Genomic DNA, 21,788 nt, shown 5'->3' on the forward strand with positions numbered 1-21,788 from the left:
TAACATACGCCTGCCAATACCATAACCCCACCGCCACCATGGGCCACTCGATCCACAACGTTGGCATCAGCAAACCGCTCACCCACACGACACCACACACGTGAAGAGAACACCTCTCCAACGTGCCAGACGCCATCGAATGTGAGCATTTGCCCACTCAAGTCGGTTATGACGACGAACTGCAGTCAGGTCGAGACCCCGATGAGGACGACGAGCATGCAGATGAGCTTCCCTGAGACGGTTTCTGACAGTTTGTGCAGAAATTCTTTGGTTATGCAAACCGATTGTTGCAGCAGCTGTCCGGGTGGCTGGTCTCAGACGATCTTGGAGGTGAACATGCTGGATGTGGAGGTCCTGGGCTGGTGTGGTTACACGTGGTCTGCGGTTGTGAGACCGGTTGGATGTACTGCCAAATTGTCTGAAACGCCTTTGGAGACGGCTTATGGTAGAGAAATTAACATTCAATTCATGGGCAACAGCTCTGGTGGGCAAATGGTGGTCACACCAGATACTGACTGGTTTTCTGACCCCCCCAGACCCCCCCAATAAAGCAAAACTGCATATTTCAGAGTGGCCTTTTATTGTGGCCAGCCTAAGGCACACCTGTGCAATATTCATGCTGTCTAATCAGCATCCTGATATGCCGCACCTGTGAGGTGGGATGGATTATCTCGGCAAAGGAGAAGTGCTCACTAACACAGATTTAGACAGATTTGTGAACAATATTTGAGAGAAATGGATCTTTTGTGTATATAAAAAAAGTTATATATATAATAAAAAGTTCAGCTCATGAAAAATGGGAGCAAAAACAAAAGTGTTGCGTTTATATTTTTGTTCAGTGTATAATGACCCAAAAAGCATATATTTCTACAGCCCACATAAGTATAACTCAAGTATCTTAGCTCTCCCATAAAATTGAATCAGTTATTATAATAACATCAATTAATTAATAATGAACCATTAAACTTATCATCAAGCTTTTTTCTTGTATGTTACAATATATTAAGCAAATATGATGTTAGATACAAAATATGGTAGGCTCTTAATCATGACAAGGATGGCATGAAACTGTGATGGTTGATGTAACGTAGTCCTGACACGTCTTCTTTGGAGGCCTGCTGTGTGCTGCTCAGTGGTTGAGGAAGGGCAGTGTAGGTAGACTGTACAATGACTGTAGTCCTTATCTTTGAACACTGCAGTCAGCACTTAAGAATCACGCTTAAACTTTTAGCTTATATGTACAAAGTGTTAAGTCCCTCTCTTCACTGAGTAAAAAGTGTCCTCTTGAATGCCCCTACAGTAGATACAACATAAGGCGCCCACCAGGCTGCCCTACATGCTGTGCCTCTAAATGGTTAAATAGTTACTAGTCCCCTGAGAGATGCCGTAGATATAGTTTACATCTTAGGGTTTGGAACAGTTTGCATCACAACTTTATGCGGGCTGGCCACCCCACCGCTTGAAGCTGGTGACCTTTAGATTTTTTAAGCCCTGCCCCTCAGACAGCCTCACTCCACCACTGTTGGCTCAGAAAACAATAAAGGCAACATTTCATCTTTAACAGATTTCCTGTCAGAGCTCAAACAGCAGTTTTTGCTCCTAACTCAAAGTGATTATATTTTCATTCAATGATCAGTGTTGTCTTATGAATAGATTCGCTCCGTAACACAGAGATGCTCTCATTTTTTTTCTTCATAAACGCTCTGTTCAAAGAGGAATGTCATACCTGTCATACACTTCAAGGCAGGCTGAAGAGACAGCTCAGAGTCATTCACAGCTTCACTCATTCTGTCCACCCCACTGATCTGCTTGATGGATTCTGTGTATTTTCAGTCAATCCAAACATCAGTTCAGTTCAGTTCAGTTCAATTCAATTCAAAATACTTTATTTGTCCCCGGGGGCAAATTTAAGGCACGTGGAGTAGTTGTACACAGACACAAACAAGTCAGCACGTTAAGTACACAGACACAAAACAAGTCAGCATGTTAAAACAAGTCAGTACTTGTACTTGTAATCAGTAAGATTTATACGAATCAAATAAAGATAGAATAAAATAGACTAAATAAACTAAAAAAATATTTACAGTATTAACATGAGGTGCAAAGTAGCATTGAACTAGGTTGGGTTGTGCATGAAGAAGTAGGAGCAAGTTACTGCAAATGTGCAAATGTGAAAATGCAATAGAGGGGGAGGGGAATTGGGAAATGCAATGAGAAAGTTTAAAAGAAAGGAAAAAAGGCAGCCAGACGCCGTTTACCCAGCCGGTTGGTGTCTAGCATGGCAGACAACATGTACGTCCACAGACAAACTAAAAATACTCACGAATATTACACAAAATATACAAAACCGTACAAATCAACTACTCTACGAGCTAACCGGTTGCCCCGCACGAGCAGTGACCCGGAAGCGCAAAAAAAAAAAAACATGGCACCATTTTCACACCATGACAAAATGGTGACACATTTTGACACATCAGCTCTGTAGTCTTGTCCATGTTGAGGTACTTTATGTGTAAGCATGTCACACACAGATGCAAGTTTGCCCTTTTGTGATTTTTTTATCTTGATACCTTGGATAAAGAACAAGACCTTAAATCTAAAGTTCTGAAACTTTTTGCAAAATTGTCTTCTTGTGACTGTGATAAAAGTCAGTGAGAATTCCACTGGAGGTACAGGTGGCTCTAGGGAAAGACAGGTTACAAGTACCCAAAGGACAAGGTTTTTTTATGTCTGGTAGGCAGGAGTTGACCCCAATAAAACTGGGAGCTAGTAGGAACTCAGTGTCTTGCTCACCTCATTGAGGATGTTATTCCTCATCCTCTGGATCAGTGACAGACCTACTACTCAGTATCCCAAACTACCAGAAGATGTCAAGACATCTGTGGCAAGATTTACCTGATGAACAGGTTGCATATTAGTGATCACACATGGTAACTCAGTTGTGCCTGTGTTTAAATTGTATTTATTTTCCTTAACTGTTGTAATACGTTGCGTGTCACCTGAAAATGCTCCACTAGATGGCGGCATTGTAGCGTTTTACATTCGACACGCCGGAAAACGCCAACAGAAGAAGTTCGTTACGTCTGCTGTCGTAAACAACGTCAAGATGTCTGAACGACCAGCTTATGGCTTAGCCTGAAACCTAAACGCTTAGTTTTGTTTTTGGTTTACATTTTAATTTTGTTTAGTTTGGCGTCCTGGACATTGTATTAGATGGGGACCAAGCGTTTACAATGAAACTCCGGGTGCAGAATGACGGGTGAGCTGAAGCTTTTACCATCGCTAGCCTGGCCTGATAGAAAACATCTGTTAGCTGCTAGCTAATGCTAACGACAGCCCAGTTCGCTGTGTACAACACCGCCAGCTTCTTGTCGTGCGTCTGACACTTTTCGGTTTATTGCACAAAAAAAGAACGAATGAACCTGGCGGACAGTTCAGCTAACGCTAACTAGCTTTCAAAGACAGGAAGTTATTGCCTGGTTGAGACGTTCAGGGTGAGTCGAAGTAGTTAAACACCTGTAATACTGGCTGCCAGTTCAAGTTAGCAAAGAAAACTTAAGCTGACTTAATATTGATCTGTTACCTAGTTGAAACTGTGCCACAAAATGCTATCGTCTTCATTTGTCACCTTGGCAACGTTTAAGTATTCTATAAATTAATACTTTACTAAATGTACTGGTTATCTAAATAACCAGCTCCCTGTGGTCACATGGTTACCTTATTGTCATTACAGACACCTGAACTTACTCTTTCAAATAATGGCATCGTTTGTTTGCTGGAAGCCGTATGTCTTATATCTTATATATCTCAGATTATCTCTGTGCAGTCCCCATTAGTCAACTAAATATGATACTACATGTTGATATAGCTGTAATGCCAGTTGATCCTGGACAGTGGACACATTTTGACTGATGCTGTTGTCCTTCATGTGACAGGAGTGATTCCAGAAAAGCACTGAAACTGAGGGAGTCTTCTACTGTAATGCAGCCTGATTCAAGTGAGCGGGGCGCCCATGCAGGAAATGGTTTATCCCTTACCCTGCAACCAGAGCTTGTCACCAGGACACCAGTACCCGGTGCTGCTGCCACCAACCCTGAGAGCAATGAAGTGCGGGTACCCATGACCGGTGGGACTGGGGAGTCTAGCGGAGCCTCCTCATCCAGAAGGTGCAGAGTCAACTCCCACAGCCACTCCCATTCTCAGTCACACGGACACAATCGACCGCAGCACCACTCGAATTCAGAGCCTGACCTCGACCCACCAGATTCTGATCTGGACTCCGGAGAACCCAGCACTTCCTTGTCCGAGCTTCGTTGTCTCTTCCGCTGGCTCCAAAAGAGCCTCCCTTTTCTCATTATACTGTGTGCTAAACTGGTCATCCAGCATGCTCTTGGTGAGTACAGGTTAGACAGACCCTTTTATTGCACGTGTCAGCTAAAAACAACATATCATACTCTTTCTTTTAATTTACCAGGTTTAGCAGTTGGGGTTGGCCTCTTCACAACCTTTCTATATGTGAATAAAAGTATTCAAACTCAAGTCTTTCTTCAGGTAAGTCAAGAACAGAAAAAAACACAGTTGTTGACTCCTTATGTATGTCATTGCTGCTTAGTTTAGGTCTTGAAATCATGTTTTTGCCTGTGTGCATCCCCAGGATCGTCACTCAAAGCTGCAGTGTGCATGGCTGCTACTGTTCCTGATCTCTTCCACCCTCCTGCTTTACTACACCTTTCTCACTGAGACACTTTACTATTGGTAAGAGTGAATGAAAACAAGACTGTGTGGCTATTTCCAGTAAGCAATGACCTGTTCTTGGAGTATAAACTCAGTTAGTCTCTGTGGGCTGAGTAAGCAACCAGACTAAGCTGAGGTAATTTCTTATACTCTGGATGACCTCAGCTCTTCTATTCAGCAGAACTCTCTTAATCATCACAACTCCTGTTTTACTGGTACAAACTAGATCTAAATTGATTAGTTGTCAACTATTATGTTAATCGCCAATTAAGTTCAAGTTTAAGTAAGTCAAAATTCTTTCATTCCAGCTTCTTAGATGTGAATATTTTCTGGGTTCTTTACTACTCTATGACCATAAGCTGAATACCTTTGGACATATTTCAACATTTTCTGACATTTTATAGACCAAACAACTAATCAATTAATCAAGAAAGTTATTGGCAGATAAATCAATAATGAAAATAATTGTTTTTGTTTAATTAAATTGCAGTCTAGTAGTCAGTTGAACTTTGAATGCAGCAGACAAGGCTAAAATGAATGTGCAGTTTAACCTGAATGTCAAACCTCTCCTTCCAGCCTCATCTTCCTCAGCCCGACTATTGAGCCGCTGGGTTTCTGGGAGGTTCTGTGGGCTGTCGGCATCACCAACTTTGTAATAAAGTTCCTCTTCATGGGGATTAAGTGCCTTATTCTGCTGCTGCCATCTGCACTGGTGACGTACAGAACCCAGGTGTGAGCAGTGGACTTCTTTTTTCCATTGTTGGCTAAGAAAAAAATAATTTCAATGCTTTGTCTTAGCAGTGTTGTTTCAGTAGTTTGTGTGTTCACGTCTCCAGGGGCGGTGGCTGATGCTAACTGAAGAGCTGGGTCAGGCCCACCAGGCTATGGCTCCTGTTTCACTGTGGTTTCGCTACCTGGTCACGTACCAGGAGTCTGACGGCACCCCTGGACTCACACTGGGGGTCTTGCTGGCTTTGCTCTACCTCATACTGAAGGTGTGATCAGTCAAAACCAACAGCAGTAGATCTTTGTTATGTAAATGTTAACAAATTCAGAGTAGACGTTTTTTTTAAATTACTTTTTTGTTTTTTCTGTCTCTTTTAGCTTTTAGGATTGTACAGTCAGTGGACATCTTTACTGAAAACTGTGAGGATATTTCTAAAGGGCGAGGTCAGTGGTAAACAATTTCTTTGTTAAAGAGTAAATGGTCAAATCGGTAACCAGCTGTGTTGAGGTGTTTTGTGTTTTGTTTTTTTTGTTTCTCAGCACACAGGCTCAGCAGCCACTAGGAGTCAGTGCAGCGAGGCTGGAGATGTCTGCCCCATCTGTCAGGGAGAGTACAGGGAGCCTCGGGCTCTACTCTGTCAGGTAAGACCACACAAGTATGCACTGCATGACCTGTCATACCATTGGTCAGGTTTTGTTGTCATTCTGGTTAGTAGTATTTTTAATTTAGCTATTGATTAGCGTTTACTGTGCCATTTGGGCATCTGTAGGTTGTAGTAGTACTGCTGTCTCTCACTTGCTACTGCAATAGTAATCCATGTTTTTCTCACATTGAATGCTTTCATCTTACCTGACCCTGTACGGTTCCCGAACTGAAGAACATCAGTAATGTAGGTCTAGTCATTTATTGTGAGAGCAGGACATGACATGCTGTTGTTTTTCTGCTGTGCAGCACATATTCTGTGATGAATGCATCGCGCTGTGGTTCAACCGGGAGAAGAGCTGTCCTCTCTGCCGCACTGTGATCACAGAGAAGGTCTACAAATGGAGGGACGGAGCAACATCTCCACACCTCCAGATTTATTGATTGATAAGGTGCATTTAGGGGCTTTTGTCTGTGGGACATTGGTATAAGGTTGTACAACCCTGATTCCAAAAAAGTCAGGACACTGTGTAATACAAGAATAAAACAAAATGTGATAATTTACTAAACTTTTTTGACATATACTCAATTGAAAACAGTAAAGAGACAATTTATTTAATGTTTCACTTCATCAACTTCATTAATTTTTGTAAATATATGGTTATTCTGAATTGGATGCCAGCAACACATTTCAAACAAGTTGGGACAGGGAAGACAAAAGACTGGGAAAGTTGTGGAGTGCTCCAAAAACACCTGTTTGGAACATTTCACAGGTTAACAGGTTCATTGGTAACAGATGATAGTATCATGATTGGATCTGAAAGGGGCCCTTGAAAGGCTCAGTCGAGCAAGGATGAGGTGAGGTGCACCACTTTGTGAAATACATGATTGTATTAAAGATATTGCTAAATGGGCTCAGGAACACTTCATAAAACCAAGGTTGATAAACACAGTTGGTCTGCAAATGACTGCATTCTGTGTTAATTTATATTTTACACAGCGTCCCAGAATCTGGGTTGTATTTAATATGTGATTTCTGGACAACTCTCCAACCCCACTGACGAGTAATGTTGTTCACACTGTTTCATTAATCAGTTAAGGGCTGTGACCCCAGGGGGCAAACATCAGTAAGGACACAACTTGCACCTACAGTAGGGTTGAATGTTTCTGGCTTATTAACCAGTTCATCCCTACTTGTGACTGTCACAAAACAGAATGTTGATTATGTTCTTTCATGTGCCCCAAGTGTTTGATTTTTCTATTTTAAGTTGTTTCCTCTTGTGTTGCATTCATTCACCTTTAATCTTAATATAAACTTTCCTCACGGGGCAGCAAACTTCCACTGTTTACTCTACGTGTAAATATGGGAACATCAAAGAAATGTATAAAAAAAGTATTTTAAACAGATTTCTCCTCTATCATACGTTTGAAGAAACATGAACCCTTTCTTATCCAGTGTTTCTAAATTTGTGGAAGCAACTTTTCTGATTTGTAACAATAAATGAGTAGAGGGAAGCAGCTGCATACCTCTGCCCAGGGGTGCTTTAGATGTCTCTTTGAGCTTGAATGGGTTAAATTTAATGTGAGATTGGCGGGCTGACAACTAGCATACTGTAAAGGCTTTGAGGAAGCCTGGTACACTGTAACATCACATGATCCGGTAATGACCAGACCTTTGCCAGCCTGCACACAGGCACTGAAGATAGATAGAATCAGTTCATGTGACGATAAACAGTTTGCCTTTTGCTTTAAGCTTTTGGTGAGTTTTTTTCACAGCTGATAAAAAGGATGTGACCGAGCTTGTGAGATTGATTTACACATAAATTATTTTTCTATAGAGGTGATGTAGCCTCGATGTTTTTGTAAAAAACCAAAGACTGGGAGAAACATCTATTTTATTATGTACGAAAATCATTTCACTGTGTTGTTTTTATCCATTGAGATCCTGATCCGATCTGAATAAAGATCTACATTTGAAAGATGTTTGTGACCTATTTTTATATAGCAAAATGAGAATCACAAAGTCTTAAACTGTATTAGACAGTTATTGTGAAGTCTGAATAATAAGACTATGGTGTATAAGTTGAGTAGAGCTTGTTTTAGTTTAAGAGATTAATCCCTAAATTGTCACTAGAGATAACTTGGTTGAACAGTTAAACATTACCCAGAAACAAGATTCATTTTTTTATTTTGACTTCATTATGTACATGATACATATTAACATTCCCCATCTGTAAGGGCAGATCTAGAGGTGACAAAGCAACAGAAATAAAGTTCTTCAATGCCCACCAGTAACTTAAACACACATTCTACTCAAAGATGGTGTTTCCTTGATAAGATGGTTGTTCTTAAAACATCTCGGTGTGGAGGACACATCTCAAGCATACCTGAACAGAAGCTAAATACATTACTTCTCACAGAATCATTCCACTCGGATCAAATCACAATGAATTGGTGAAGCAAAGATTTAAACATCCTTGAGAGCTGTAACAGGAAGTGAACCTTACGGATCAATCCCAGCCTTTTCTACACGCATTTACAGTGCACAGCATCCTGCACATACATACTGTATACTGTTCTCTGTCAGCAAAGGCACAATGCCATTCCCATTGGTTTTTGCATCACACCCCCCCACGACTGCCCTTGCTTTAAGCACTGCAAAAACACAAATTGAAGTTCAAGTTTTCAGCAAGGAAAGTCTAAGATATCAAAATGTTTTCTGAAAATCCCCCTCGAATATGATACTATGCCACACAATAAATACTGTAAGGTTAGGTCGCTGTCCTCAATGTTTGGAATCAAAAACAAAGCTGCATCTGAGGTCGCTGTAAGACATTTTCTGCGGAGATAAAATCACACTGTACATGATTATTATTATGACAAAATAAGTCTCTGACAAGAATTCCAAAGCAAATTATCACACATTCTGCTGCCTTATCTAAACAATACAAGATAATAAATACATTTGCATAGTGTAAACAATGCTGTGGAAACACAATGGCACTTAAAATAAATATTAAAAAGGAAAGAAGGTTGAGTAAAAAGTGGAGTGACTGGTCCTAAAAATAACTTAGCAGAATGGTAGAAGAAGAATAAATCAGTTCAGCCCAGCACTGATCCATATAAGATCCTAGTAGGGATGCACGATATATATCGGACCTGATATTGAGATGTCGGTGTCGGTGAAATTCTAGCTGATAAATGGAGCCAGTTTCAGAGGAAGACAACATGATTGCAGTTTGTTCCAAAAGGTTTCAGAGAGGAGGGAGAAAGTCTACGAGTTTTAGCACAACAAATCTTATTGAGCTATGGAATATTAAATCATCCATCTTTGCTCACTACACCTTAGCTTTTCTTAGTTTTAGATGAGCATACAGGTTAGGTTTCTTTTAAAATACAAAAATGTGAAATTTGCAGCCACTTTATTGATATCAGCCATGAGAAGCAGGTAATTATCAATTATTGTTATTGGCTGAAATAAATTAATACCGTACATCCCTTTATCTAAGCTAGCTTCATCTAGGTTAGAATTGCAAAGTAACTTACAGGTACACAATAAACACATTAAAATGCCTCTGCATTCAAAAAAAAAAAGCATCAATGTGGAAAAAGTAAGTATGATCAAATATAAACAAAACATGTTTGACCTCTGAACCTTGTAACTTTACAAAAGACAGCCAGACACTTCTACTGTGGCTGTCCAGGGTATGTTTGTTTGTTTGTTTATCAGCAAAAAATCATTTGGTTCAATGAAACAGTGCTTTTGGTCAATTCATTAAACTCTAAGTATTTGGATAACGAGAAACATCAGGGAGCCATTCAAACTTTTCATTCATTCAGTTTCAAGAATCTGCATCCTACCGTGTGGTCTGTTTTTTGAGATTTTGAGAAGTTTTTAATGGCTTGACTCCAGAGGCTCAAATAGCAGCTTCACGTCACACAAGCAGGAGTTAGTAGATGGTCCATTCATTTAAAGTCTGGGTTTAGCCCCCTACCACTGATAGCCCTGTTACTGTGGATGTACATAAAGCATACACAAAGCACCCAAGCACAGAAGATATGGTATACATTTGGCTGAGCATGTTTTGGGTCAACAGTGGAAATGGGGCTGCATGAATAGGTGGTTAGGAGTTTGAAGTAATGCTGCAGGGGTCATTAGAGACTGAAGTGACACACAAAAAGGCATTTAGAGTCTGTTTACATTCAACACAAAGAAACTGAACAGTGCTTCTGGACAGACCTATAGGAAGCATTCCAGTCAGAAGTAAAGCAGTGCCAGCATTTGGTATTGATTGTGGTGGAAGTGATGCTTGCAGCTGAAATTTCACTTCCATCCTTTTCAAGCTGCTTCTCTGTAAGTTGAGCTCCACCTACTTCAGACCACATGCTCCAGTGACAAAGGCAATGTGATTGTTTTCCTAGGACATGAAAGGAATACTGTGTTCATTGTGGAATTGTTAACCAATAATCCTACCTACTGACAGTGTAACCTGCAAGTTCTTCACGAGATGAAAGCAAAAAAAAGCCTGGCATATTGAGGGAGAAAAAACTACCTCTTGTAACCAAGGTCTCTTACTTTGATGGAGGCAACTCGTCGTAAACACTAAAAGTAACATTTTACAGACTTGAGGATAAAAGAGCACCAGTAAATCATATGATAATGCCAGTTGAGTAAAAGGAAACCACCTCAGCCCACTCATGAGCTGGATTTCAACCGCCAACGAGCAAGTCAAATTTCATTGAAGAGCACCTCTCTCACACCACTCCTCCGACTGACCACATCTACTGTAGTTAAACTGCTGCATCAGGCAGGGAAAGAGAAGGGAAAGGCGCTGCTGGAAGAGCTGGTGATCAGCATTGACAGTGTCAGTCAATTTCAAAAAAAATTCTACAAGTCTTTTTGATAAAAACAAAAAAGGGGAAGAGGAGGAGGAATTAAAAGAGTCCTAATGTTTGTGGGCGAGCCGAGTGTCATAAGTTCATTCGTAGATGTTCGGGCCGTTTGGAGTTCATGGGGTAGGTCTGCTTTTTGTAGGGCGCCGCATTGACGCCTGAAGGGTGCCTGATGGGAAGTGGCGCAGAGGCCTCAGAGTTACCGCTGCTGCTCGTGTCCATTTGCTCTGTTGTCGACACATCCATGGGTTGCTCCACAGAGCTGCCAGGGGCCAACAGGGATGGGCAGCCGGTCAGCGTGGGTCCCCGGGGCCAGCAGTCCCCTCCTACAAACTTTATTGGACTGTGGAAGAGGAAACCATGAGAAACTAAGATTATTCCTCTGAGCTACTGTCTGTGATGCACCGGCTCTTATTTGGAATAGAGGATGATTGCTGTTTTGTTTGATGGAGGATTGATTTCAATAGACACCATTGTTCAAATAGTTAGGAGATATCCAGATATATCTATCTGCCTGACAAGCAATTGTTCTCCTGTTATCTCAAATTCCTTTAAATAAAGTTAAAGCCCATAATGAAGACTTCTTTTTGTGCCTTTGGGGAGGAACTTGTATTTACTCTTCTAAGGGTTTATTAAGGTCATGCTGGCTACATTTACAAGGTCAGCAAATGAGTAATTGATGTGGGAAAGCTATCCTGTAGGGGAAGTAAGTAATAGCTGATGGAATTCAGTGGGACCAGAGACAAAAACAACTTGCTTTTACCTCACAGGTGTTCTTGGGCTTCCCGGGAACTTGCGCGGTGAGCGAACCTTATGCTCGAAAGAAAACTTCTCTTTGACGTTTTCCAGCACAGATGGGGCTACATATGTGAAACCCTGGGGGGAGGTGGGAGGGACGAAAACAATAGGAGAGAGATCTGAGTCCACCTCTTCAAACACCATCTTTCCAAAAACAACCCACAGCTGATGATGAGCAATGAAACGCTGAGTAAACCGTATCATGCAATGTGGTGGAACAGTGAGTGAAGCTTCCAGGAAAACCAACAGGACCAAACCAGATGGGACGCATTAACGGATTCTCGTAAGACCTACTTGTTGAGAAGGAAATAAAAACATGATGTCCAGAGTTCCCCTGTTTGTATGTTTGTTTACATGATGTGTCTGTGCTGCACCAGAACTTTTAGCCTACATCAAATAATAAAATTTACTCAAAATGAGGTCTTAATGTACCTGCTAACTCTGTTTACAAATTATGAGTTATCAAATCATTTATAATATGTTTAAAGAAAAGACTCAACTCAAGATTGCTGCCCCATCACCTTTCCAACTCCATGATACACATACATATTACTAATCCATGTGTTACTAGGCAGTGGCATCTTCTGTTACATTTACTCCAAGACTGGCAAAGATATGACCAACAAACAATGAGAGAGCACAAATCCAAAAAAAGTTGCCACATTGTAAGCAAAATAATTGTGAGCGTGTTTTATCATGGATTATTCCTTCTTGAATTTTGGAAACCCTGTGCACCAGAAACAGAGACAGAAAATCACAGAGTTCCACTGTCTGCAGGGAGGTACAGAACTCATTACCCACCAGGAAGACTTGATTGGCACTTTCGCTGAGCGTGGAGTCGTCGGGGCTGTCCACTGGAGTCTGGCTGGTGAATTTGGAGTCGAACTGGCTGGCGTCATCAGCCGATTGCTGCCAAAAGAAGCAGGTCTGTTAATTTCTAGCAAGGACTAGTCACAGAGACAGTTGCTGGGTAAAAAGGCGGACTCACCAGGAAGGGTTTAAATGGAGGTTCTACTTTGCGAGCGAGGAGGTCATCCCAATTTATGTGCCGGAAGAATGGGTGGGCCTTGGAAATACAACGACAGCAGCAGAGGTTTTTTTTATATTCCAATACATCAACACACACTTATGACTCCACTTTCAACCGACGTATTTACCTGGACCTCAGCTGCATCTCCTGGTCCAGCCCCGAGTCGCAGTGAGGCATTTCGTTTCAGCAGCTGAAAGAAAAAGTTTGCAGACTCATTTTCTCTGCCACTTCAAATTTCAACAAAGACGTCACAACCTGGGAGGCACGAGGATGGAAGAAGGAAGGCTTTCGTAGCTCACCTTTTTCAGGAGGTCCCTGGCTTCTTGTGTGAGGTAAGGTGGAAGGCTGAGTTTGCATTTCAGGATTTTGTCAATTGTCTTCTTCCGGTTTTCACCAGTGAACGGAGGCTATGAAAAAGGAGTAGGACAGAAACAATAGTTAGCAATAGTAGCAACTGCTTCCTACATGAATTGTCCTTTTATTATGGATGCACAATATTGTATTTTTGCTGATACTCAATACTACGTTTGGGCTGATATAGATATTTAATTTTGAAGCCTTTATGAAAAAATAAACCAATAATGCACCAGTATTACATTCCTCCCTACTTTTGATTCCTGCAGTAAATGGTTTTACTACTACTACTACTGCACTTACAGCTCCTGTCAGCATATCATACATGAGAGCTCCCAAACTCCACCAGTCCACTGCTCGGTTATGTCCACTCCTCATTAGGATCTCTGGAGCCCTGAGGGAGAAGAAGGGGTGAGCAAGATGATACAGCAGATGCACTACAATGTGGAAGAAGTTTGATGTATGTGAGTGACATACATGTATTCAATAGTGCCACAGAAGGTGTGGGTGACCGTTCCGTCATGGATGGACTCTTTGCATAGACCAAAGTCTGTCAGCTTCACATGTCCTGGCAGGAGACAGAGGCAAAGCAACAGCATAAGAGAAACTACACTCCAAAAATAAAAATAGATTTCAGATCACATTACTCGGAGAAAGAATTCAATCTGGGAACAGAAGGTCATATGTGGAGAGCACATGGATCTATGTGCAAGTTTTTCTAATCTGCCTTTTGTGCGGGCCATTTGAGGGTTCTGTACCGTTGTTGTTAAGCATGATGTTCTCAGGCTTCAGGTCTCTATAGATGATGCCTTTCTGGTGCAGGTGACCCAGCGCCATCGAGATCTCAGCCAGGTAGAAACTGTCATCAGGAAACAAAGCAAGGCGCAGGTCCCACATTCAGCACAATTGTATTGTCATCAAGTGAATCTCTTTATTTCCTCATCATTACTTATTAGGTACATTTATAAATGTTCTACCAACGAAATGTTCTCCACACCGCACTGATCCTCAGTGAGCTGCAGTTAAGGTGTTACTCTCAATGTCATTTAAGGTTATTCTGGGAATATTACACACCCTTATTTGTTCAGCAGCTCGGTTCATATAATCACCACTTTCATCTACAGGCTGTGTTTATAAAACAGAACAGCAGGTACGGCAAGTGGTTGTTCCTAGTGACCCTCACACAGCGTCACATATCTACCTGCTTTTACAGAACTCATATCCTCGGATTTTCAATTCCCTGTGAGAGAATTCTCTACTTTCATTCATGAATATCTGTGTCCTCATGATGTGTTTAGCATGTAAATGTCACATTTACATTCCCTGTCTCTTTTGAACTATTTGTTTAATTGCTAGCATTAGTCTGCCAGAGACAACAGATCACACTAATGTTCAGACTTCGTCTGGCATCTCTGACTCACAAGTAAATCACAAGTAGGCCTAAAACAAAGACCTCTAAGAGACAACTTGCAACACCGGGTGTTTGTTAAGATGCCCATTTGGAAGTGGTTTAATATTGTAAATACTGGGGGTGGCCTTTAAAATATGTATACAAACATAGGAAGTGTGAGTGGAAGAGGGAAAGAAAAGATTCAAAGAAATTTAGATCTGACATGTTTAAGCATAACATCCTGAAACAGAATAGTTTCCAGAAACGTTTATATTCATTTCTTGAGGAAAAATTCCAAATGATCACCAAAAACACTGTAGATTAGTTAGAGGAAAGCTAGAAGGTAATGTTATCCATGGCCAGATGATTAAGGCCTAACCAGTGACGTACAAACGAACTCACCATGCTGTGTCTTCCATGAAGATGCCCTCTCTTTCCAGTTGCATAAACAGCTCCCCACCTACAGGAAAAGGAAATGGAGGACCACATTGTCACTTTATTGAAAGAAAAAACACCCATCCAAATTTCCTCCGCCCCATGCTCCCATACTGTGCATAGATGAAGAGCAGTTGTGCCAAATGAGGCTGGGTTTGTACTGTACTTTATGTAGTGATTGGGCATCACTATGCTCACCGCTCAGATACTCCAGGATAAGGTACAACTTTCCACCTGTCTGGAAGGCATAGATGAGGTCCACAATGAAAGGATGCTTCACCTCCTCCAGAATGTTCCTCTCAGCTTTGGTGTGCGCCGTGTCCTTTGCGTTACGCACAATCATGGCCTGCCAAGGAACAGAGGGGCACAGAGAGTCGATATGTGAAACTATTCAGGCAATAAATTTAACCCCATTAGCTAGTGTCAAAGCTGCAGAGGCAGAGCAGGAATTAGGATGCCAGGATGGTAGCTACAGTCACTTCTCAATAAGCCAATAAACACAGTTATTAGGCAAAACCTCAAGCTTCGGGGAATATGAGCTGGCTGTTGTCAGCTGCAGCAAGGAGGCCAAGCTGAACAGAAGCAACAAATCTGAGGTTTCATGGGAAAAAGCCTGCTGCCATTATTTTGGGTGGTCTGCCCTCAGCTTCTGACTTCATGGCTGAATGCACCAGTATGTCACCAGATTAGGCACACAGTGACATTCAGTATACTGTATGTGTAACACTATACACAGTTAAGCTGCATTGGGCCTGGGAGTCAGCTGAGCATTTAAGGTGCTAATTCACCATAAATGTAGGTTACTTGTGTTTGCTTACATATGGATTAAATAACGCAGACGTCAATCCTCTGACATGACATGATCCTGCATGTACACTAGGGGGCAGTTCGGCTCACCTTTAAAGTGTGATCAAATGACAGAAGGAGCAAAATTGAGTTACTCTCTATATATATTAGTACATTCTCACTGAATTGTTTTAAAAGTAGAGATAGACCAATACAACAGTTGGGATACCTGAATTTTGATATCAACTAATACTAATACAGGTACTTGGCTCTTTTCTTATTAAAAAAGAAGAAAAAAAGAAATTGCCTGAATTTCAAAGACTGTGATGGGAAATTGGCAATCAGTCAATAGGATCAGGATCGGTACGTGGATTGGTGACATTAGTCCGATATCCGATAAGTGGATTATGTCAGTATCAGCTCCCAACACCAATATTGGGTTGGATCAGTCCAAACTCAAATTAAAACCTACAGGCAAAACCTCAAAAAAGGCACATTCACTCACCTTCTTCAAAACTTTCATAGCAAATATCTTCCCGGAGGTGGCACCTGATACCTTCCGAACTTGAAAGACCTGCAGGTCATATGAGGAACAACACATCAACATTTACACAGGGTTTCTGCAGGAGTCACCAAGTTATATTTAAGACTTTGGAGAACTTTTTAATACCACATGGAATGCAATACCTGATTCACAGTCAGACATGATAGAAAGCATGACAGAAAACCAGCAGTGACAATATAACCTGGAATCCTTACACATTATATCACATGTGTCCAGTACTTTCCAGGAGTATACAAATACCATTCCTGATGATATAATTAATGTCATTCATTTGACCTGGACCTGGATAAGCAGCAAAAAATGGATGGATGGATTAACCAATTGAAAATCATTCTTTGTTTTAAGTTCATTTATGCTTAAAATTATGAGTCAATGAGCTCATGATGATGCTAGCAGTAGTGTTTGCTAAGGGTCTGATGGGCCTGAGTAAAACTCTTAAAACAAAAAGATATGAGCCTTCTGCATGCACAAACTCTACCCTAAGAGAAATGCTGATCCGTCTAAATAAATCAGAAATACCTTCTAACGCTGAGTTAGATGCCTTTAATGCCTTTTAAGACTTTTCAAGACCTACAGATATCTTAGCATCACTATTCCTTTGGCTGTGTAGACCAGATTTCTTTTCTTTGCCTCAACTATGGCTTGAAAAATGACGCTTCATCCTTCTGGGGATGTTTAGAGAAAGGATTGGGTTTGTCCCCACAGAAGCATTTTTTAGCACTGAAATAAATTTTTTAAGCTTCTATTGTGCTTAATGTGTATTCATTTGACCAAGCAACGAACGTCACTGTCTTTTTGTGTAAAAATGACTATTATCTTTCTGTTATTCTGACTAAATTGCGACCAGGGAGTGCTCTGATTTTGCGGGAGCCAAAGTCGATGTTTTGATTATCTGTATACCCGCATAATTCCAGACTACTTGTTCTCAGTTTTAAGGCCAAGCAACATGGCCAAAATATATACTTTAGTTACACAAGAGTATCAAAACAAATGACAATGTGTTTCTAAAAATTTAATTACTTTGTAAGGCTGAAAAATTCCCAAGATGAAGAAAATGACTTCTTAGTCATCATACACAAAACCACTTCAAGAAAGAATAAGTCATGCATCCGCTTGTTAAGTGAAAAGTGTTTCCAAAATATCTGTGATGTGCTCTTTTTATTGCCAGGCTGAGAAAAGACTACGTCAGAAACTTTCCAGAGCTCTACAGGTTAGTAATACCAAAATAACACAATGTTAACACCAAAATAAAACCATAAAAACAACACATTTGATATTTCCCCAAATCAGTGGCTTTACAGTTAGATACAGGGGACTGTTGGAGATTACAGTTCTGTTTTGTATTGATGTGGGTAAAGGAGGAGATGGTTCTGGGGCGGCAGATCTTGCATTTGTAAGGTTCAATAGAAGTTTGCTCCCACAGCAAAAAAAAACAAAAAAAACCCAAACATTATAATTGAACTTGGGGATTGAAAAGGTCACTGATAAACAGAAGTAACAAATGCTTACATTTCTTGCATGTGAAAATCAATTTCAAGCTGCTTGGCTCAAAAAGTCCCCACCCGTTGGAATTTCAAGACAATAGCAATCTCATCCCCCACATACTTGCAAATGTGATGGCAGGTCCCAAGCCAAAACAGCAAACGACAAGCTGGTATTTCCCACACTTTTAAAAACTAATTTTCCAGGACATTTCAATGACCCAAACTCTAATATTTTCTTTACATTAACAGTGAGTCCAATGTCTCTGTGTGATATGAATGGGTCACATACAGTGCCCACAGAGAACACCTAACTATACAGCTCTGCACAGTTGTGGGCTGCAGTTCGTTCATTGTTTTAATTCCAGACCTGCATATTAAATAAATGGTTTGAACCGTCATTATCAAATTTCAAGTCAAGTTAAATCCCACAAAGGAAAATGAAGCAGTAAGTGTGGGGATTATATTGTCATTATCATGACAGAGAATCTCACCTTTCCATAGCCACCTTTTCCCAAAACTTTGAGCAGCTCAAAGCATTCAGGTCTGATCTGCTCTGTTCCCTTGTTCACGCTGTTCTCTGAAATTTCAAACTTCTCACAGTCATCCATGTTACTGGTAAAACAAAAAATAAAGAAAATTAGATAATAAAGAAAATAAATCACATTCAAAACATTCACTTCTCACTGTGTTAACAATCTCCATAACCCACAGAAGTGTTATCAATGCCAGTGCTGAGGCCTTAACATAGACATAGCTGCAGCAGCTTTGTTGTTGGGAATAAACAGCTGACTAAGACAGATGGGTGTGCATCGCTGAAGGTCCGTCAAATAGATCCACATCAGTGCACTGACACCCAATTTGATTATTTTGGCCTCAAGAGTTCCTATCCAAGACGATATTAGTGGATACATAAGGGATGGGTGAGAAAATGAGGAAAAAGTGGATACAAATAATAAATGTAGTTTCATCCCAACAGGACAAGCTCTTCTGGAGACTTGTGACGGTCCAACACACCTTATGTTAGCTGTCCTTCTACACTGAAACCCATCTCTATCTATTAATGGATTAAACTGGCTTACATTTGGTTAGCTGGATGAAATACAAACAGTACCAAAGAAAAGCCATCAAAGCTCTAAAAGTCCTTGAAACTCTTTAGTGATAACTTCCAGTAGCCAAAATAAAAGCATGTGACTTTGTTGTTGCCCCTTTCGGGACCCCATGATTTACAGTTTTGCTTATACTCACAATTCAAAGCCACTGCACTGGTCCATGTATTCACTGAGCTGGCCCTGAAAAGAGCGAGAGCAGGAACAGGACAGAAATGTCAGCATGAGGAATGTGGCGGCCAAACTGAGCTTATAGATACAGTGTGATTATGGTTACGTTGTTTTTACTGTAGGTATTAATGAGTTTTGTTGGAACGTGTAACGTTCCGGCTAAGTAACTTAAGACCAAGCTAACGTTGGTTGAATGGACACTTTATCCTGAACATTAACTTGGTTACATTATTCAAATAAAAAGCTTTAATAAGTAGCTAATAGAGCGATAACTACGACGTTAACTTCACGTTAGTTGGGTGAGCGCTGGGAAAGCTAGCAAACTGTGGTCCTTTTAGCTACAGTCCCGTTAGCACCGGGAGGATTTCAGCCTGTTGTGGGTCGGCTTTACTGTGACTTCGTTTACATCACACTTTTTAACAATGTCAAAGTTGTTTTCAAGCAATATGTGTGGCATTCGTGTAACTAGTCACGTAGTATTATGCACCCATACTACAGACGAATGCCGATGCAGAGACCGCTTATAATGTAATTCCATTATCGGACATGAAGCTTTCCTTCCGCCCGACAGAGACAAGTTATTTTACGTTTCTCTTCGGCTTTCCGGCATATTTTTTTTGTAGACAACACATTTGCTGACATGTTGGCGTTTGTGGCTTCACTGTCTATTCATTCAAGATTAAAGGTTTACGTTATATGATAGTATGCGCTGGAGAAGGGGTCGCGTCGGTTTAAGCCGGGAAACACCAACCAGACCGCCGCCAACACTTTGCGTTCAGCGGGTGTGCTTGTGTCTGTGGTTTAATTGAAACTGCGCTCGGCAAACATTTAGATTTAAGAAAACGCTATGCGAATTTATTCAAGTATGATGCAGCGACCCCTTTATACGGTAGCGTCTGATTCCGCGGGAAAGGGGCGGATGAGGACATGTCCGATAATGGATGCCGAGCCCCCGATGCTAGCAACGCAGGCCTCAACGGTAACTGCTAAGTGCTAGCTAATTGGCTAACGGCGGCGGTATTAGCCTCAACGTTAACGTAAACTCACCCCGTCCTCAAGTTCGTCGTCAGAGACATTCTCATCCGGTTGATCCAGATCGATGTCGAAAACCGCAGCCATGGCCACGGCTCTTCAGTAGGTGTCTACTCAGAAAACACAGACCCGCTCCCCCGCTTTATGGGAGAGCCATCACCGTTACAGCCGGCTACAGCAGAAAGCATGGGCTAACATCCAGCTAACCAAAACAACACAAGGAGCGAGCAGCGGCAAGAAGCCTCTAGTGTCGGCCACCGGCACTACTCGGCTTGAAGACTTAAAACATTAGTAAAAAATCATTTGCAGCAATAAATTAAGGGTAAGTTTATTATTTAAAATGATTCACATGCGATAGAATTGGGTCAGCTGGCCAAAAATAATGACTTTCTCTCACTTAAAAGAAGCTAATACTATGGTGGGAAAGCATTTTCTGTTCGTTTCAGTATTACATCTCCAGATGAGTTTAATGTAGTTTACAGCTGGTGGTTAGTGGCAACTCTGAAAACAAACCTGAAAAATAATTTAATGTCCTAATACTTTTATTCCCAGGCAGCAGGATGTGAGAATGTGTAAGGTTACCAGAGGTCTCATGTTCTTCCTCTGGATTCCTTCACCCACAATGCAGACAGTCATACTCAAACTCTGCCAAGTCATAATCTGATAACCTAAATGGGATTATCTGTGGTTGGTGGTCTCAAGTGCTATTTTGGGGCCCGAGAAACGTTTGGCATCCTCCGGCAGTTTGCTCTGCAACTTTGTTCCCAGAAAATAAAAAGGTCATTTCCTCTCATTCTTAATGTTGATTTGTGTAGATAAAGCCAATAATGTCTGAGATCATCACAGAGACATGGCTGAATTTAACAAGGTTGTTTAATTCTTGATCTCTACCTATTATTTGTTTTTCTCTTATGCAGAGCAGTTTGACATTGTAAGCAGTTAATTTGGTTTTGTTATTTAGGAAAATCTGAGATAACCTATGAGTTTAAAGCACTGTAGAATTGGGAAGAAGGTAATAATTAAGACAGAAAATGTGTACTTCAATAATAATAATATTAATATTATTAATATATTATCACATTATTATAAGTTAAACTAATTGTAATCACCATAGATTCAGAGGAAATGCAGTTTATACAAATGTGTGTTTCCAGCTCAAATATTTATTTATACTTATGTGATAAGCTGAATGCATTTGGGTTTTGGACAGGTGAGGGACCAAAAAACAAATTTGAAAATGTCACTTGGAAAAGGCATGCTTTACTATTATCTGACGTTTTACAAAGACCAAGAGGCTAATTGAGAAAATCATCAGCACCTTCATAATAATTAAATTGATCGGTGGGTCTAAATTTGTATCAGCAACTTCTTTTCACCAGTTCAGTGTTGGTACGAGGAACTTTAAAGCTGACCTAAACTGTGATCTGGTGACACAATGATCAGCTGTGGACAACAAGGTCATATCAATGAAAACACAGCTGGTTGCCTAATGTCTGACACAGAGCATCAGCAATTTGAGGTAAAACACTGGAAAAAATGGGCATTGCTGTATCTGGGATAAAAACAACTTTTTTATTTTGAAGTTGAGACATGCCAGTTTCTTTCTTTCTTTCTTTCTTTCTTTCTTTCTTTCTTTCTTTC

The 21,788-nt window shown here is 40.8% G+C and overlaps 2 protein-coding genes across 3 annotated transcripts; one reads left to right on the forward strand and one right to left on the reverse strand.

Annotated features, from left to right (window-relative positions):
- Positions 1-3,091: 3,091 nt before the first annotated feature.
- On the forward strand, positions 3,092-8,082 carry rnft1 (ring finger protein, transmembrane 1). Its single transcript, XM_073479990.1, has 9 exons — positions 3,092-3,259; positions 3,936-4,393; positions 4,475-4,551; positions 4,655-4,755; positions 5,311-5,464; positions 5,571-5,729; positions 5,839-5,904; positions 6,001-6,102; positions 6,413-8,082. Exons 1-9 carry the CDS (start codon positions 3,234-3,236, stop codon positions 6,545-6,547), a joined length of 1,278 nt encoding a protein of 425 aa, XP_073336091.1. The 5' UTR covers positions 3,092-3,233; the 3' UTR covers positions 6,548-8,082.
- A 192-nt stretch (positions 8,083-8,274) lies between these two features.
- On the reverse strand, positions 8,275-20,340 carry rps6kb1a (ribosomal protein S6 kinase b, polypeptide 1a). Of its 2 annotated transcripts, XM_073479887.1 has the most exons (15): positions 20,163-20,340; positions 19,084-19,127; positions 18,330-18,450; positions 16,295-16,363; positions 15,202-15,349; positions 14,971-15,028; positions 13,937-14,037; positions 13,656-13,746; positions 13,482-13,572; positions 13,124-13,231; positions 12,952-13,014; positions 12,783-12,860; positions 12,596-12,703; positions 11,760-11,872; positions 8,275-11,339 (listed from the first exon to the last, which is right to left on the reverse strand). In XM_073479887.1, exons 1-15 carry the CDS (start codon positions 20,232-20,234, stop codon positions 11,075-11,077), a joined length of 1,530 nt encoding a protein of 509 aa, XP_073335988.1. In that variant the 5' UTR covers positions 20,235-20,340; the 3' UTR covers positions 8,275-11,074. The 2 variants fall into 2 exon arrangements, with proteins under 2 accessions (XP_073335988.1, XP_073335989.1); XM_073479888.1 differs by lacking the exons at positions 16,295-16,363; positions 18,330-18,450; positions 19,084-19,127; positions 20,163-20,340 and adding an exon at positions 15,822-15,888.
- Positions 20,341-21,788: the final 1,448 nt, after the last annotated feature.

Source organism: Pagrus major, chromosome 13 (assembly GCF_040436345.1).
Source record: "Pagrus major chromosome 13, Pma_NU_1.0".
Taxonomy (NCBI): domain Eukaryota; kingdom Metazoa; phylum Chordata; class Actinopteri; order Spariformes; family Sparidae; genus Pagrus; species Pagrus major.